Genomic DNA, 20,031 nt, shown 5'->3' on the forward strand with positions numbered 1-20,031 from the left:
ATTCATTTTTCCTCATACATCATAATTTAATAGTGTAAGTAGTAATGTTAACCTAGTAGCCTGGACATATGAATTAAATAGATGTTTGAGAGCTGTCTTGGGAAGTTAGTACCATTTATATTGATTCATAGATGAACCTTTAGAACTTAAAATAGTTCATGAGTTGGGGATTTTATGTACCCTTGTTTTTTAATTAAAGAGGAATTTTGAATTGAATTTAGTATTGTCAGGATGCTGGAAATGGTAAAGCCTTTCTGTCCTCTACTTCTCTCCATGTCTCAATTCCCTTTTCTTACACAGAGCTACCCCATAAAAGCATAACCTCAATAACCAATCTGGAGGGCTGGGTTGGACACCCCCTGGACCCCGTGGGCACTCTTTTCAGCAGCCTTATGGAAGCCTGCCGCACTGATGATGAAAGCTTCCCTGTGTTCTCAGATTTTACAGGTAAAACCATTGACATTTGTCTCGTGCTTTTTTCCCCTAAACCCTGAATGCCATTCATCATTGGTCATTTTCTTCACAGTTTGTTTTATGAATCCATATAGTTAACAGTACTAGCAGTTAGTAAGAAAGGGTACTCACACTTTTCAGGCAGGCTCCTACAAACTGGGAAAAGTCTTAGAGTTGACAATTGGCAGCATGTGTCAAGAACCTAAAAATATTTATTCCCTTCTAGTCAATGATTGTACATCTAAGAATTTATCTGCATTTATGACTATTTTCCAGCATAAAGGTATAAAATAAGGATGTACATCATGTGGGAGGGGAGAAGGATTGTCCCTTTACTACTCGCATGGCTGGATTAGCTTGGAGAGTTAAGTATCTAGCCTGTGGTGGTTGCCTTCATGGATTATGGGTGACCCAAACTCTATCAGGAGGGTGAGGGTATGGTATGACTTTGAATTCACTTTCTTAGGAGTTGGACAGTTGAAGTTTAAGAATTTCTAATAGAAACACCTTAACAGAGATAAGAGAATGCTCAAAGAATCCTTCTCTTGTGGTAACTGATGACTCTTTGATAACAAAAAGGACCATGAAATTGAGTTACATATATGTTGTATTCTCTACTGTTTTTATTATAAATTACAACATTGTGATAAAAGTATGGAAAAATTTTTTTAACACCAGGCTTTAAAAAATTGATAACTATTGCAGTCATCATGTAATTTTACTCTTGTTTAATTAAAAATTTGTTTACTCTTAGGTATGCTTAGTATCTCTTCTTATAGTTTTCTTTGGTGATTCATTTTTAGTGAGAGAAAAATATTTGTAATATTCTATCCCCCAGAAAGTACACATTTAGCCATTCATGGTCATTTTTTAAAAGATATTGGAAAACTATATACTTTAACCTAAGAAACATGGTTTTCTGGCTTTCTTGGAGTTAAGTCAATAATTTATTTAAGAGTACTAGGTAAAATAGATCGTACTTATCAGAGTACCTGCAAAAGTAGTTTCTGAACTCTGACTTCTTTTGTGACAGAGAATATGGGACAATGCAAGTCTCTGGAATACCAGCATCTACCTGCACACAAATTCTTAGAAGAAGGGGAATCCTATTTAACGCTAGCTGTGGAAGTAGCCCTAATAGGGCTGGGACAGCAGCGTATTATGCCTGATGGGCTGTATACCCAAGAGAAGGTTTGCCGGAATGAGGAGCAGCTCATTTCCAAGCTTCAGGAAATTGAATTGGATGACACACTGGTGAAAATTTTTCGCAAGCAAGCAGTCTTCCTATTAGAAGGTAGTATGATAAAGAACTTTCTCACTTGTATAGCCCATTTTATTTAGCCACTCAGCTTTCTTATGTTGGGAGTACATTTAATATGGTGGTTATCTTGATTGGTATGGTCACTGAGTGTCATAGGCATGTTCAATTTCCAAAAAATAGTATCACTTAATAAAAAAGTACAGATGTTTACATGTTTATCATTTGATTTAGGTGGTCATGTAAGATAACCTGCTAGAAATGAGCCCCCATTTAAATGCCACCAGCTTTAAAAAGGACTGTTTATTTTAGTCTGTGTTGTTCCTGAGATAAATGCAAGTATGATATTTAGTGAGTTATTGCTGGTAGCCATATTCCTCTTTGCTTGATCAATTAAGTAATAAAATGGAAATTGGTTGGCATTCCTCCAAATTATTGGCTGTTATGTTGATGTCTGGGTTTTGAACATGTCATTTGCACATGCTGACAAAGGACCAAAGACTGCAGAAGTGAATTTCCACTGTGCTAATTATTTCAGAGAATACATTAGGTATAGATTCATCAAAGTAAAGGTTTCATAGAATCAATAAGGCAAAGTCTAGTTTTCTTCTTTCTGTAAGGTCAAGAGCTAAAGGGCCTAACAAATTTTGGATGGCATTATTTTTTTTTTAATGTTTTTTTTTTTCTTGAAAAGAATAAGTGTAATTAATGTGGTAGCCTAATCTTTTACACAGATTTATGTGATGTCAAATCTTTTAAACTGCTTCTGTCTCTCAAGTACATATGTGTTATTTCTGTGGATTTCTCTGTGATTAATAAGCTCATACAGTATGGTATCTTCATATTATATTCGGAATGGCTATATATAGGGAAGGGATTTAGAGAAAATAGCATTTCAAAACTTTTTATATGTCCAAACCTAAAGATCTATTTGAAAAAAATATTTTCATTAAATACATTATACATTTATGTGTTTTAGAAGTGCACCTTAAAGGGGAAATATTCTTCTGAATAAAACATGCTTAATTTTGGTAAAAATTCCTAATAATTTTTTGAAGCACTCTCCTGAAGTTTTTTTTCCCTAAAGATAAAAGCCCATCTTGACCAATTTCAAATGATCTTGATCCTTTCATTACTGTTTTAGTTTCGTGTCATATATTTCCTTTTGATATAAGCAATATCATTAGCCATAAACTTTTCTATGCTGGCTTAGTAACTCTTGGTAACTGCCTTTTGATTTTCATTATACTGAAGGAAAAGATGAGGATGTGTGGTTTTCAAAGTTGATAGTGTCTGATATCTGTTCATCACTTACCTTTTTAAATGTCTCCGTGTTCATTACTCATGAATATTTTTTAACTTTGTCTTAGTCTTTGATTAGTCCCTCCCTTCCCATTAAACCTTTTAGTGAGCACTGTACTCTGTAAGGAGTGCTGATGACCCACCCCAGCCTCCTCTCTTTTCCCAGCCTTGCTAGGCCCCAAAGAGTGGTTGGTGCAGGACAGGAAGAAGTCCAAGGGGAAGCCAAGGGACCGTTTCTATATACACCAAAAGATAAGCGCTCCATGACTGAGATGACTGCACTGGGCACCAAGGTCTTCATACACTTATAGTCTGTGAATTTCAGGGGCAAATTAGTTAGCAGACTCAGGTATCTGAAAAAGAGGAAGCAGTAACCCTTGTATTTTGTTGCTGAGTGTTAAATCACTTCTGGACACACAGTATGGGCACATTGAATCAACTGGCATATTGGGAAAACACTTCTGGGGAACTTAGATTTCAAATTTCAGTTTTTCATTTTTCAGTACACCAGAGTTCAGGCATTACACTGAGTATTAATCAACAAATAATTCTGTGATACCTGACTGAATGTTTTGCTTGTTGGGAGGTGTTATTATGTTGATTACACATCCTGGCCTTCCCTGCATAGTATAAAAAGGGAACTTGATGGTACAAGGGAAACACTGAAAGGAAATAGAAGAGAAATGAAGATGGAAAATATACAAGTTTGCTATAATTAGTCCTTAAAAAAATAAGAGTTAATGTCTTAGTCTGCTCAGGCTGCCATTAAAAAATACTACAGATTAGGTGGCTTAAACAGTAGAAATTTATTTCTCACAGTTCTGGAGGCTGAGAAGTCCAAGGTCAAGGTGCTGGCTAATTCAGTTTCTGGTGAGGGCCCTCTTCCTGCCTTGCAGATGGCTGCCTTCTCCTTGAGCCTTCACAAGACAGAGACAGAGATCACTCTTTCTGTCTCTTCTCATAGGTCACTAATTCTGTTGGACCAGGTCAGGGCCCCTATGACCTCATTTAACCTTAATTACCTCCATAAAGGCCTTATCTTCCAGTCACATTGAGAGTTGTGGCTTTAACATATGAATTTGGGGGGAGGGCAAACATTCCATAATATAACAAATAATTTGGCCTCATTATATGAACTAAAGGTAAAACTGTAATGCCCTATCAGCTTTTGAAGAATATCAGATCGCTAAAACATTTTTAAATGTCTTAAAGACAAAAAAAAAAGAGATTAATAGATTTGATAAAATTAGAAATCTAGGATTGATTTTAGTTTGTCTAGGTAAAAAAATAAGTTATTTACATGACTTTCAAAGTACTTTAATAAGGAACAATTCAAAAATACTAACCAAGGAATAAAACAATGAAATTTAAAAACAACTTCTGTTAAAATGATCTAAAATGTATCATGCTCCTACTCAGTGCCCAATTCAGTAACTCCTCTCACCATTTCCTCTGAACTGCATTTCCTGCATTCTAAACTCTTCACCAGACTTATTTTTCTCATGGAAAACAAATGTATTATGTCTTTTGAGCAGTAGTGTCATGATTCATAATTCTAGAAGTCATGAAACCGATGTTACCCAAAGGTGACATGGAAACTAACTTATAAAACACTTCACAGTAACTAAACCTCACAGTACCTAAGCGGAAAGTAGTTGAACTAACCACTGTGGTTTCCTTTCAAAATTTATTTTAAAAGTGGGTATCGTCCTTCTTAGGGTATCATTCAGAGAACACACAGGGGAAGTCAGCTCTGCCACCATGCCTGTCACAAGTTACTAAGAAATGAATTTTGACAGTTTAAATATAATTTTACTTTTAAAACTGGTCTTTTGAAGCCCAAATAGTGGTAGAATCAGTTACTTTAATTTTTTTTTCTTTTGCCTACGGTGAGTATTATTCTGGTCTTTTATTATTAATCACTTTATGAGAATTAATATCTATTTCTGCTTATTAGAAGCAACAATATTTAAAGTCTTTGTATTGGGATTTGTGGTTCAGAATCCTCCCCATCCCTCCCCCTGAAACAGAGAACTCTTCTCTGGAAACCTGGCTTATTTGTGCCCCTAAGACTGACTGGGTCTGGGGCAGGTTCCAAAGTTAAGCTGTAGAGTCATCTGTGTTTTTGAAAATCTGGATGCTCAGATATCACACACTGAGATAGGGTCTTTCTTAAATTCAGTGCGGTTTCCTGCTTTGGAGTGTTTATTTCTCTGAAGCAGTAATAATGTGAAAAAGTTCTGCCCCACAGTTCTGTGATTCTCCTTTTAGCTGTGGCACAGGGAATTGTTCCTGAAGTGAATTTGATATCGTATACTCTACCCTGTAGAATCATTTTACTAAGAATTGTATTCGTTTCTACTATGTCACTTAGATTACATTCTTTAACTAGATTAGCATTGTTTATAACTTTACATAAAAAATTTAAACTATACTTTACAAGAAGTCTTAGTTCCTTTTTTAGGAATGTAAAATGTGTATACTCTCTTCCTACAGCCGGACCATATAGTGGTTTAGGCGAAATAATCCATCGGGAGAGCGTTCCAATGCACACATTTGCCAAGTATCTCTTCACCTCTCTCCTACCTCATGATGCTGAATTGGCATACAAAATTGCACTGAGAGCAATGCGGTACGTATTCACAGCCCCGCCGGGCAGAGGCAATCCAAATCCCCCACTGGGAAAAATGGCTGTTAACTGACTTCTCATTCATTTTTCTTGTAGGCAGCAGAAAAACTAAAAACAGCTTCTTGGGTTGTGGTGGTGGTGGTTTGTTGGCTTGTTTGGCTTTTGTTTTAAAGTAAGGGAAGAATGGTATTCTTGTCTGCTGTCACACTTATGTTCATGGTGGCTTTATCCTGCTTTTTCTTGAAGCTAGAATTTGGGACTAGAGAACAACTTCAGGCCAAGTTTAACTACAAGGCAGCAACAGTTGAACCTTCCTAAATAACGTAACTGTTTAGAAAAAATTAGATTTTTGAAGCAGTGGTAAATAACACGTATACTTGACTGAATATAATAATTGAGAGAGCCCTTCACACCGGCTGTAATTACACATTCCATCAGTAGCGCAGGAAAGCCATCCTAGCACCGAAACCCCTTTGTGCTCCACTGGAGGGTGAGAGAAGATGGGAGCGGTATCTAGTGTTGAAGGCATCGCTATTTAGGGGTCTTCCAGGATTTGTTCGCCTCAGCTTTGTTTCCACCTGCCCCTCAGTCCCTCCTTTTCAGTAATAACAATTAGAACACATTCTCTGCTGCTGACCTTTCTGTTTTCACCCTCCTTTTAAAAAGTCAGTTCACAAAATAATTATTTTTATCACGAATTTGTTCTAACTGAATATTTTTTAATGAACTCAAGATTAAATTTTTCAATCTTATATACAGCCTTTTTTTAAACTTTAAGGACCTGAAAGGAATATCAACCTTTCTTTTTCCTTTTGTCTTTTTTTTTAATTAACACACTTAAAAAAAATTTTTTTTATGCGGTAAAAGTCACATAAAACATACATATTTAACTGTACAGTTCAGTGGCACTAAGTACACTTACATGGTTGTGCAACTCTTTAATTAACACACTTTTGTTAAACTGCTGATTAGACCCTGTTATTGCCACCTAAAGACAAACCACGTACACACCTAAAAGCTTGAGGTGCTGGAGAACAGTTTGATTCCGCAGAAACTTTTCATCGAAGATACTAACTCTGCAGCCAGTGTAATGGATTCAAAAACAATGCCTTTCCTGTATGAGTATAGCTTATAAGTCGCAGGAGGCCTCTTTTATGCAGCAATAGAGTGTGTTTGTATTTGTGTGTGTGTATATGTGTACCTGTGTGTCATTGTGTATTGAGGCTGACATCCTTTAATTTGACATGCTTTCCTTGGCAACATGAAATCTCATTAACATATCAGAGAAACCTTAAAAGTTCTCTCTTGTCTGTTTTTAAAATATCAAAAAATAAATTAATAACTAACATAAGCAAAAGTCCCCCACCAAATTACTTTATACCACTTGGTTTGTATTTTAGAGCACAATTTTATAAGTACATTCCTATTCCCATTTTTGGAAGCTGAAATGGAAGCTATCAGATGAAGACAGATGTTCAGCTCTATACTTACTCAAATCCTAACAATTCTGCTCCTGTGGTAAAGGGAAGGATACTAATGTTATGATGCCACCAGATGCTATTGCTACAATTACTGTAAAGTTTAAGGGTAAAATAGCTAAGGTTTCTCTGTGGGTCTGGCTTATGTGAAGGTATCTGTCAGGTGGGGAGGCTTCCTTTTCTAACACTCAGAAACTCATTTATGTCCACCCTTGGTTGCTGCCCAGGCAGTTTGTTCATGGGGGACAATAGCAGGGCACAGGGGAATTGTCTTCCACCTCTTCTCTTTTACCTGCCACACGCCCTCAGCCAAAGGATGGCCATGGGAGGGAGGTGGTGTGAACTACTAGAGCATCTCAAGGCAGCCAGGGGAACGGGAAGGAAAAGAGACAGGTAGCTTACTTGCTTCTTAGTCTTTCTAGAAAGAGAGTGGAGGTACTGAAGAAGGGCGTTTTCACAATCATTTTCTCATCTTTCCAGGGATGTTGACTAGTTTGCTCTACAGCAACTCTGGAATGATCTGCCTGTGAATATAGGGATAGTCTGGGGTTTTTTAAAAAGCTAAATAGCAACCCCACCAAAATTCTTACTACTTAATTGCCACCATCTAATGCTAACATCTCTGTCCCTAGATAAAAGGAAAAGGGAATGAGGGATTTGGCTTACCAGAGCAATAATTGCTGTTGGGTAGGGCCCCCAGCCCAGCGTCACACCCTGACCCTGCTAACTTCTCCTGGTCCCCAGCTCTTACTCCACAGTCCCTAACACTGGTGTACTTGAGTGAAGGTCAGTGTTCTGATGATTGTAAAAAAACTATTGCAGTTATAGCTACTCTACTAATCTCTTTGGTGCTTATATTTGGAAGAGACCACCAAGCATGTGCTTTGTTTCAATAGTTGTTCTTTATTTGTCAACATATTCATAAAGATACATTGATTAAAATAAGAAATCATGCTGAATTTATGCAAGACTGTCAAGGGACAAATACTTGGATCATTTGCATCCATCATCTCTGATATGATTGATAGAACATTTTCTAACTATAAATTTCTGAAATAATAAGGAACTAATTATGCAGAAAGTATGAATATATGGAAAGAAGTCATTTTTGTTTTACTTTCCCTCTTTGTTTTAATAAGTTAAACTTATTCGTCTCAGCTATACACTGATTCCTAACGGTTGTAATCTCAGTTTTAAATATCCACTTGACTATCAGTTTCTTTTGATTTTTATTTTTTAATGAGTGATAAGATTCAGAAATTTTACAGTAGGTAAACATTAAGACTTGTGTTTCAAACCTCTCCATTGTTACACGTCTTAATTTCCTTGAATGTTGCCGTTTTCTGAATGATGCTAAAGAAAGGAAACCTCTTAGGTTTAGGTGATGGGCAATTAACGAGGTAACTTTAGCATCCAGACAGCAAAGCGTAGCTGTACCAGCTCTTCCCTCACCAAGGACCTGAACAGTCTCTCCCAGCATCTACCTGCTCCTCTGGCTTCTGGGCAGTCCCTGTGGCCAGGGTGATGGACAAGTGGTAACTAAGAGCCGCCTGCCTTGTCTTGTCATTACAGGTTGCTAGTGTTGGAATCCACTGCTCCAGCGGGAGACCTCACCCGTCCACACCACATGGCATCCGTTGTTCCCAACCGGTACCCTCGTTGGTTCACTCTAAGCCACATAGAATCCCAGCAGTGCGAGCTGGCATCCACTATGCTCACTGCAGCCAAAGGTACTGGGTTGTCCTGAGGCCTCATGATTATTTTGTTAGTTTGCCTTTTTATTTTAAGGGTCATGTTTTCCATCAAATTCTCAATAGTGGTGCTTATGTTGTAAGGGATCCTTTTCTTTAGATGTTAGCTTATGAAGCAAAACAGGTGCTACTCATTTGAGCCGGCATTTTCCTCATTTAACTGCATCATTAAACTTGCTGCTGGCAGAGTTTGGGTTTAGTTACCATGCCATGTAAATGGGGGGTGAGCTTCAGAGGCAGATTAAAAAGTTGGGTTACATTTTTTCTCCCTGAAATATTCACCAGAAATAAAAAAGCAGGAACCTGAGAGAACTATTTGCTATCTCATGTTGGTTCTGGTTCACATGCGCTTTTAGTCATGAGGCTGTGTCTCAGTGTATCTTTTTCCTGAAGCCGGGATTTATAGATATGCAATAACCTTGGGACACTTAGTTGTAACATTTGTGCCATCCGTGAACATTTCATGTAAATTAACTTGTACTTTGTGTTTCGTTTTGTTCCTTTTTTAACTCCCTGTGTGTGTGTGTGTGTGTGTGTGTGTGGCTGTGTGATTTCTATTGTTGTTGTTTTGCTTTGCCTTGCTTTGCTTTGATTTGTTTCCCCTTGTTTGTTGCAGGCGACGTTCGGAGGCTGGAAACAGTATTAGAATCCATCCAGAAAAACATTCACTCCTCATCCCACATCTTCAAGCTTGCCCAAGACGCATTTAAAATAGCAACTCTCATGGACAGTTTGCCAGACATCACTCTTTTGAAGGTGTCTCTGGAGCTGGGCCTGCAGGTATGTGACTGTGGTCTTTCCTGGGGCACCAAGGACTGCTAAATAAAAGCATCATCCTAGGGTGTTGCTGTTTGTTTGGATTTTTTAGTGCAGGTACATGACTCTTTGGTGCACAGATCTGTTAGGCTTCAGGAGAGCACTGCACTTCACAGTTGTGGTCACCCCCACCTGAGCCAGACTGCTGCCTCATGTGTAGGACTGTACCTTTAGAAGCCCTGTTTGTGTCTTTCAATAAAAAATCCTCTTCTGTATTAGAGCCTTAACATCACTGTTTCTCCTTTAATGAATTGAAGAAGAGTTATTGCTATACATGGCTTAAATAAAGCTCTCATGTATAATAACGATTCATTTGTTAGGGTTAAATTTTTAGAGGAAGTATGGATATTTATTGGTGTTTGCATTTTCATGATAGATGGACAGTTCTGACTCCTTTTTTATAACCCTGAGAAAATTAGGGTAAAGGAAGAGGGATTGGGCCGGGGTCCAGTTTCAGCTTCAGCAGGCCTGCTTAGACATATTACCAAGGACATTTTGAGTTAGTCATGCAGATAGATGTTTGCTTCCTTATAGTATCTGAAAAGATTACTGTATAAACCAGGAACTGAAAAGTTTGTATTTCTACTTTTCTCAGGGTATCTCTATTAACATTTGTGTTTTTCCCTCCATAAAAAGCAAGCAGTGAAAGAAATTGTCATCTTCTAATTTTCTAAAGTATGGGGACTAGAATGCCCCAATTAGATGATTAATATGGTTTTCTAGTTATGGCTTCTCCTTACAGTGATTAATAAGGTTAAAGAATTAGATTGTAGAAAAATGCACTTGCCACTTACAGTACTCTACAAGCAGAGGGCATGGGAGATTGCATTTAAGCTATACAATGACATTTTAGAAGTTTTCTTTTAAAAAATAAATTCTTGTTGTTTGGCTTATTTTTGTTATCATTTTCCTCTTAAAGGTATGATGCAGAAAGAACCATTAACATGAGTTTTCTGGGTATTTGGAATTCTGGCAGATTTTTTTGGTAAATGGCAGATTACTGGGAGCTTGCTCCCTGCCTCATTCTTCCTGGGACCCAGGAAGGAATCCCATAGGACCTTTCCAAGGCTTTAGGAGTATTATGTCCCTAGATGCTCTGAATCTTAAAAAATGAGGGAAGCAGGACGATACAGTTAATTTTATCTTGGAATCTATTAGAAAGTAAAAAACAAAATTAGATTGCTAATGATGCCAAAGGTGATTTCTTTCTATAGACCTGGCGTTATCTTCTTAATTGCCAGGAAGGAACAACCAGAGATTGAAGGGGTAACTAAAACAATTATTAAAAAAAAAAAAAAAGCCTCTTTGCCAACTGAGGGTTTCTAGTCAGAATTAATTCATGACGTGGCTCAGAAATTTGAGAACCATGGCATGTTAACGCTGGAGAGGAGAAGAGGGCGTGGACTGTGTTTAATGTCCAGTCCAGCCTTTGGGTTTTGCAGAGGAGAGGAGCGGTCGATTGAGTGACTTGCCCAGGTTGCCACATCTAGTCAGCTGGCCTACCAGGAGCAGAACACAGACCTCCTGCCTCCCAGGCTGGGCAAGGCCAGCAAGGGGAGCTGTGGGTAAGTCCAAATTCATATGCACAGCTTTATTCCAAATAAGGCTCTCCGTCCTCCTGGTGGTAGGGAGTCTGCCTAGTAGTTTATACCTTGGAAGGAATTCTTTTCTTTTTCCATTGACTTAGGGATAATCTTCCAAAACATTGTGTTACCCTGTCTTTATAGGTTATGCGGATGACACTGTCAACCTTAAACTGGCGGCGGCGGGAGATGGTGAGGTGGCTGGTAACATGTGCTACTGAAGTGGGTAGGTAAAACCGGGGGCAGGAGCCTTCCAGGGTGCCTCACGGTCAGATTTAATTTATTTCCAGATACATACAGGAACATTTTCACTTCTTTACCTTGACTTCTCCAAGGCTCCTGCCCCTTCTGGCAACCTACAGGGGCTCTCTTCCCCGAACCCCACCGTCAACCCTCAGTTATACACGCTTACACTGTTCCTGTCACATCTGTGGGGCTCCAACTCTTATTTAAAATGGAATAAGTCAGAGAGCAGACACTTTTTATTCAGCTGTTCTGTCACATTTAAGGTGCTTTCAGTAACTTTTTGTGATAATCAAGTTTACAGTTTCATATTCCAGAGTGAATCTTTGGTAGGCAGCAAACCATCTTTGGAACTAACTTTAGACTGTGGGTTAATGGTTCAGGTCACTTTAATGAAAACAATATAAAGTTATCTAGTTGCACTGAGTTTTTTCTTCACCATCTGAGAGCATTCGTCATGGTATCCAACAGAGAAATGACCACTGGGTGTGGTTTAGGTGAGCTTTGTGAGAATTTGTAGTAGCCATAAGAAGATCCCCGGTTGCCCATACAGTGCAATCTGTGAGACCCTTCAGCCAACTGTTTCCCCTCTGCAGCAATAAATCATAACTAAAAAACCCATACATTCCTGGCGAGAAGGCCAACGCAAACAAAATGGTGGCTATTGGAAATAAATGTGGGTTAAACTGTCTTCTTATTTGCATCAGAAAAGGATACACACCTCTTGCTGAGAAGACACTGCTACCTCAGTGCTTATCTAAAGATTGACACAGCAGATACTGTAAAAGCCTTTTTCTTGTCATTTTTCTTTTATTAATCTATAATGGTATGTTATCTTGGAAAAAGGGAAATTGGTCTCAGTATAAAAATTATATTACTGAAGTGATGCTTTAGTGAAGCAATACAAAGATAATACCAGTCCAAGAACTGCCACACCACTCCCCTACCCCTGCACCAAGAAATAGACCTAATTTCTCTTAGATTTAGTACCTGCGCTTTAAATGGCCCACGTTTAGGATTTTCCTACAGCTGAGGCATATTGCGTCTGTGTACTTAAAATGGTTATTTTCAAGACCTTGTCATCCATTTCAAACATCTGAGTCGTCTGTATGTCTGCTTCTGTTGACTCTTTTCTCTTGACTACAGGTCACATTTTCCTGCTTCTGTGTGTGTTTAATCACTTTGTATTGTGTGTACTTTAAACTTACACACAGACACACAGACCACATAAAAACTCCGCATTTTGGTGAGGGTTGTAGTTATTCTGACTCAGATTCTGTGGTGGGTAACTGACAGGAGGCCCCAGTGAACTAGAACTCATTAGCAAAAAGCCATTGTCTGAGATGGCAAGCAAGCAGCAGCACAGTGCAAATACCAGCTACCGAGAGGATTAGTTCTTTATTACAGGAAGTTCATGTTCCTTTCAGGCATTTCACTGAATAGCAATCTATAATAACCTTATTCTAAAAGGCTGCTCCCAGGCACATTACCTTACAGGATTTTCTGACCTAGCTCATGTCCTGTGATGGTTAACAATGTAAGCATTGATTATAAAGTGGAAATAAGGCAATACCTCTGGGCAGCCTCTCGTCAGTAATGGGGCTTCTCTGTGCTCCTTGCAGGTGTTTACGCCCTGGACAGCATCATGCAGAGCTGGTTTACGCTTTTTACTCCCACTGAAGCCACAAGTATTGTTGCAACCACCGTGATGTCCAACAGCACCATCGTCCGCCTCCACCTGGACTGCCACCAGCAGGAAAAGCTGGCCAGCAGCGCCCGGACACTCGCATTGCAGTGCGCTATGAAGGACCCTCAGAACTGTGCCCTCTCCGCGCTGACCCTGTGTGAAAAGGATCACATAGCTTTTGAGACGGCGTACCAAATTGTTCTCGACGCTGCTACAACTGGCATGAGCTACACCCAGCTCTTTACAATAGCACGGTACATGGAGCACCGTGGGTACCCCATGAGGGCCTACAAGCTGGCCACCCTGGCCATGACCCATCTTAACCTGAGCTACAATCAGGACACGCACCCAGCCATTAATGACGTTTTGTGGGCCTGTGCGCTTAGCCACTCCCTTGGTAAAAATGAGCTTGCAGCTATAATACCTCTGGTGGTCAAGAGTGTCAAGTGTGCAACGGTACTGTCAGACATTTTGCGCAGATGCACTCTGACCACTCCTGGCATGGTGGGACTTCACGGAAGGAGGAACTCTGGTAAGCTCATGTCACTGGACAAAGCCCCCTTGAGGCAACTCTTGGATGCCACAATTGGGGCCTACATCAACACGACACACTCACGGCTCACACACATCAGTCCTCGGCACTATAGTGAGTTCATAGAGTTCCTCAGCAAGGCCCGAGAGACCTTCTTAATGGCGCATGATGGACACATTCAGTTTACACAGTTTATCGACAACCTGAAACAAATCTACAAAGGCAAAAAGAAACTGATGATGTTGGTTCGGGAGAGGTTTGGTTGATTGATAGAACTTGTATGAATGGGGGTGGGGGTGGGAATGGGGGGGACAGTTTGTTTTTACTTGAGCCTGCCTTTGTACCCTTTTTAACTTAAAGAACAGAGCCACACCGGTATTATATGTGTATAGTTATATTGCGTTTGCAGACTAAATTGTCATGTGAAAGTTTGTGTGTTTTTAATTTTCTTCCCTTTTTATTTTTTTTCTTATTCTTTTTTTTTTTTTTTTTGGTTTTGTATGAGAGAGAGGTTAAAAAGGTTTGGTTTACACTGAGTATATGTTGTCAAGTGGCAAAAGTCCACATAGCTCTCCTGTTTTCTGTATACGTTCACAGCCTCAAAAAAAAATAATTGAAATGGCTTTAAAAACCAAACAAAACACCTCCATCCTGTGATAAGTACCTCGAATGGATTCAGCTTTACTCCTTTGTAACTCATCTTTACATTTTCAGCATATTTAAACAAACCAACAAAACGAAAATACTAATAGTTAAAAGGCTGACCCACGTGGCTTTGCAGTGCTGTTCGTCCAGAAGCATGGCACACAATGCTTGTGCATGTGGAAACTTAGCGACTGTCAACATACATTCTCAGGGATTTATCAAAAAAATAAAAATAAAAAAAGAATGAGAGCATTTATTGTACTGTATATATATTATAGTATATGTCTGAATATTGAAAATATAACATTAACTAATTTATAAAAAATATTCTATGTAATGCAAAATACTTGAAGCTGCAGTAGCTTGGTTTTAAACAAAAACAAAAAAAAAACTGAGAGAAAACCTACCAGAAGGACTAAAAGTGCGCCTTGCTTCAGGGTTGGCTCAGGCGGTGAGCTTCATGCTGGGCATCTATGCAGAGCCACCTTTTGGATTGCATGGTTTGACTGAGATCTCTTGGGAGAAATTATATATGTATATATATTTATACAACTTATGTATACATATATATATGTATACACACAGACACAAGACACACCAACAACCACCACTACACCACACATGCTTGTAACAGGCACTAGAATAAAGAAGGACAACAAAATACACAGCCAGAGCAGCAAGCCTTAGCATTAAGAATATACAGTATGCCGGAACTGGGGTTCGTGCCTCCTAGCCTAGAAAACTTAAAAGAAATATCCTTTTGACAAAACGCAAAATGTTTTCCAAAACAATTGACATCTGATACATTACGCCTTTGCAGTGAGCTAATAATAAGCTAACGTTTGTGCACAAATAACATTATATATATTATATATCTATTCTGCATAGGTATTTTGACTTTGTGCAGGACAGAAAGTTGTGTAGGTATGACTGTTCTACGTTTCAGTTTTCTTTCTTTTTTTTAAATATATTTTATTTTCTCTAGAATTACTCAAAACAAAAGCAGCCTTCTATCTTGCCTTGTCTTAATGCTTTAAAATAACCAAACTGGAGATCTAACTACCAAACTGTTCATTATATTATTAAATACCAACTTTGGTTACAGTATAGTGTCTTTACTTTAGCTGATGGTTCTGTAACCTTGTGCTTTTTAAAGCAATTTTTATGTTTTGGTGCAAAAGTTGTCCAGTGTCTCTTGTTCCCTTCATTAGAGAACATGCTAGAGGTATGTTTGTAGGTATTTTTGTTTAGAAGAACTATTTCATGCGCTCCATTTTATTTATTATAATAGGTAAAAAGAAAAAAAAAAAAGGTTGTACTTCATCACCCATGTAAACATGCTCATGAAGTTGAAAGTAATTAAGATTTGATACACTGATATCAATTTATTTATGTAACTAAATCACTGTTTTATAAACTTGTTAATGATCAACAATTTTTGTTTTGATTAAAATTAGTTTTTTGAAAGTTGATTCTGCCTCCTTTATGGTATATCTCTAATTACGCTTGAATTCAGTGATTATGGACGTGGGTGTTATTACCACATCTCCAAGTGTTTTAATACCGTATTCATTCATTCAGTAAATATTTATGTACTATTTTCTAGGCCCTGGAGCTATAATGGTGAATAAAACCAGACACTGGAGCTTACCTTTCTGCTTAGTGGAAAAGACAGACATAAATCAGATAATCACAAAGATAAAATATGGGACAGAATAGCCAGTTTTTCTTCAGTCTGTACATTTGGTCATTCTTCCCTAATAAACTATTATTTAAGATGCTCAGTACTTGATATATTTATTAAATGCTAAGTTTGCTAGAGGATTTTTTGTGTGTGTGGTTTAAAGGAAATTACAATATAAGGGGTAAATGCTACATATACATTATAAACATCTGTCCCACCCCATCTCCATCAAAAATCTATATGCAAAATGATGCAAATACGTTTTTGGTGTGTGTGGTAAAACCACATCATAAAACGTACCACCTTAACCATTTTTAAGTGTTGTGTGTAGTGTTGAGTGTATTCACATTGTCATGAAACAGATCTCCAGGGCTTCCCCATCTTACAGAACTATATACCTATTAAACAACAACTTATTCCTCCCTATCCCCCAGACCCTGGTAACTGCCATTCTGCTTTCCATTTCTATGAGTTTGGTTGCCTTAGAGACTTTATGTAAGTGGAATTATTACAGTATTTGTCTTTTTATGAGTGGCTTATTTCACTTAGTATGGTGTCCTCAAGTTTCATCCGTGTTGTAGCATATGAGAGGATGTCCTCCCTTTTTTTAAGTTATGTAGTATTCCACTGTATGTGTATACCACATTTTGTTTATTCATCTGTCAGTGGACATTTGAGCTGCTTCCACCTGTAGGCTATTGTGAATAATGCTGCTGTGAACACGGATGTGCAAATATCTCTTTGATACTCTGCTTTCAATTCCTGTGGATATATACGCAGAAGTAATACTGACAAATATGCTTTTTAAAGCTACAATTTTCAGAATATTCAATCCCTTGAAATATTTTAAAAGTTTCTCTTTGACATCCAGTCTTAAATGTGAAAAGGTTAAGTCAATGGGTGGAAGTTAAAATAAATGAATCCATGGTGACATACTAAATTCACATTAGTGCTAAGTAGGAATAAAAATCAAAACTATAAAGTGGTATGAGGATTGGTTCTTTTTTGCAAGTTTATTCTTAGTTTTTTGAAAGTTGACATTGCCTAAGGGTAAATGTAAATTCATGTGGGTCCATTAAAACACCAGAACATTTCATAACGAAGTGGACCCTAAAAAGTCAGGAGAGTGGCATCATAGGAAGAACAAAGGTGACTTGTAATAGTAAAGAGTTTGAGATCTTTGCTGACGGAAAATTAGCCGGTGTTCATTGACTATGTTTGCTGAGAAATCTTAAAATTATCATGGGCCCTTAGAAAACAGATGGAGACCAAGGATGTCAGGCAAGTGAACTCACAGTACTTTCTCACTCCCATTTTAGCCAACATTCTTGAACTACCAAGACTTCAACTCCTTGATTAGGACTATGGTCAAGTAAACATACTGATTTGATATGTACGTGTTCTCTCACCTTCCAATGGACCAGTGCTAGAAAAAGCCCTGATATTGTTAAAATTTGAATAGCAGGAAGGAGAAATGGAAGAAGTGACAAGCTTAGATAAAGGTGGCAGAATTTGTTCCTAATTGAATCCTGGACTCTCGATTTCTGATTTCATTTGAGAACAGAGGCTATAGTTTCAGGGGGGAAATGAATGTTTCATGACTTTCAAATATTAAGTCAGTTGAAAAAAAATTATTAAATTATTGTAGTCACAATATTATAATAGTACAATATAGTAGCAAAGGAGAACTGAGCTTTTTCCAAACTGCTGATAAAATTGTTAAATGGCAGCTATATTTCAGAACTTAATAAGTGGTCAGCAACAAGATAGGAAGATGTAGGAAAAAAGGAACTATCATTATGTAATCTGATACATCTTAGTGAAAGAAATGTGAGTGAGGTAAAATTTAAGTTGAACTGTTTTACACCAGTATGAGGATGGATTCAAGCTAGCTTGGCTAAAAGACATTGAGACATGAGATGTACTGGAAGGATTCTGAATGGTTCGTTCAGAAAACATCTTTTGTTTGCCTACCATGTGATAGACATGGTTCTAGGTGCTAAGACAAGCAATGAACAAAAAATGTCCTTCTTATGGAGCATATATTCTAAGTTGGAGGAAGACATAAGTAATGTATTAGCTGGTGATATGTATTATAAGGAAAAGCAGAGGAAAGGGTACTACTTCAGGTAGAATGATCAGAGAAGACTTCTGGTGTGGTGAGATATGAAGAGATATGCCTGAAGGAAGTGAGGGAGGGAGGTGACCATGCTAACATCTGGCAGATGTGTATTTGAGGCAGAAGGAACAGCAAGTGCCAATCCCCGAGGTAGAAGTGTAGGGGTGTGCTTGCCTTGTCTGAGATCAGTGAAGGAAAGGGACTGTGGCTGGGGTAGAATGGGGTTAGGGGACGGTGAGGTAGGCAGAGAGATAGGAGATAAGGCTGAAGACTAGGTAAGTTAGATTGAATAAGAACTAGTTTTTAAAATTTTTATTGCTATGAGGGCTTATAGTTCATCATGATGATTTTTACTCTGTATTTGAAGGATCCAAAGTAGAGAAAGAAGTCTTATGACCTGACTTGTGAGATGAGAAGCCATGTGGTTAGGAGGGCAAGAGGGAAGCAAGGAGACAAATTAGGAGGCTCTTCAAGTAATCCAGGCAAGAAACAATGGAGCTTGGGCGCTATGGCATCAGTGGACATGGTGACAAGTGGTTAGAGTCTGCATATCTGGCAAGGATGAGCCATCTCTTGATATTAGATGCAGCATGTGAGAAAGAGAGGCATCAAAAATGACTCCAAATGTTTGAACTTGAGCAACTGGAAGGAAGAAATTGCCAGTAACTGAAATGGAGAATATGCCAGGGAACAGGTTTTTGAGAGGAAGATCAGGAGTTCAGTTTTGAACACATGAAATTTGAGATGCCTCCAAGACACCCAAGTGGAGCTTTTAAGTAGGAGTTAGCTCACTAGAAAGGTCGAGGAGTAAAGAAAGGTAATTTGACCCAAAATAGAGAGTCCTAAAAATGTTCATCTCCCTGATTGAATTGTGATTGTGACACAGACCTTTGCCAGTCCTTTCTCATCTTCCTGGCCTCTAATTGGTGGCTTTTTCTAGCACTCGGTCCTTTGAGTGCTTCTTATTTTTGTTTTCTATGTATTGACTTTATGCTCTTAAAATACTTTCACCACAGATAGGAAAAAGTTTCTGGTCCTCACAAATCACAGCTCTCTATCAGAGATGGACTGTCTTCTCTCAGTTCCAGTTTGGAAAATCCCAAGGAGGACCCCCCTCCTGACATGGACTCTGACATAAGAGGAAAGGTCAGAGGGCACAACACAGCCAAACAGGGGGTCCTGATTATTGGGGTATGGGGTTCCAGAGAAGAGAGATTTATTTTCAACTTTACAAGCATCATTTTTGGTGTCTTCTACGTTAAGAACCATGATAGCCCACTGATGGGCAACCTTATAAATACACAGCTGTGTAAATATAACTGCCTTATGAATATTCTGACTTGCTCCTACCCTGTGCTGTCTTTGGTAAGACTATAATACTTCCAACATTTTGGAGAACCGTGGGTTGCTTAAAAGTCAGATAAGGGACTTATGGTCCCCATCCCTCCCTACTTTTATTTTATTTTTCTTGGGTTTTTCCCCGACTTTTTATTCTGAAATTTTCAAACATACAGAGAGTTGAAAGAGTAGTGAAAAATGTTACTTCCTAAATGTCCCCATAACCTGTGAAACCTGAAGCATGTTTTGATGATTCATGTTTGTAGATCTTGTGACTCAGTGTGATATGATATGAATTGCTCCTGTACTAGGAACACAGTTCTAAATAGAAAAGCAAGAAAACAGCCTCTTTCCTCTTCTCTTTACATCAGAGCCAAAATGGAAACAGCTTCCTATTCTATGTAGGGAGAAGTATGAAAAAAATTTTTTTTTGCTTTTCAAAACAAACCTAATTTCAAACTATATTAACAATTAGGATAAACTTTCAGCTCTACTGATAAACCCTAATTTAAA

At 38.3% G+C, this 20,031-nt stretch overlaps 1 protein-coding gene across 1 annotated transcript in view; it reads left to right on the top strand.

The window, feature by feature from the left end:
* The window catches only part of ZSWIM6 (zinc finger SWIM-type containing 6), a 197,427-nt gene extending 183,404 nt beyond the window's left edge, over positions 1-14,023 (top strand). The window contains exons 8-14 of the mRNA XM_059916442.1: positions 301-447; positions 1,487-1,747; positions 5,510-5,645; positions 8,693-8,850; positions 9,488-9,651; positions 11,415-11,496; positions 13,136-14,023. Coding sequence (XP_059772425.1) covers positions 301-447; positions 1,487-1,747; positions 5,510-5,645; positions 8,693-8,850; positions 9,488-9,651; positions 11,415-11,496; positions 13,136-13,998 — 1,811 coding nt within the window. The 3' untranslated portion in view covers positions 13,999-14,023. The remainder of the gene's footprint in view (positions 1-300; positions 448-1,486; positions 1,748-5,509; positions 5,646-8,692; positions 8,851-9,487; positions 9,652-11,414; positions 11,497-13,135) is intronic.
* The last annotated feature ends 6,008 nt before the right edge of the window (positions 14,024-20,031 follow it).

The sequence above is a fragment of the Balaenoptera ricei genome, chromosome 3, assembly GCF_028023285.1.
Source record: "Balaenoptera ricei isolate mBalRic1 chromosome 3, mBalRic1.hap2, whole genome shotgun sequence".
NCBI classification, from domain to species: domain Eukaryota; kingdom Metazoa; phylum Chordata; class Mammalia; order Artiodactyla; family Balaenopteridae; genus Balaenoptera; species Balaenoptera ricei.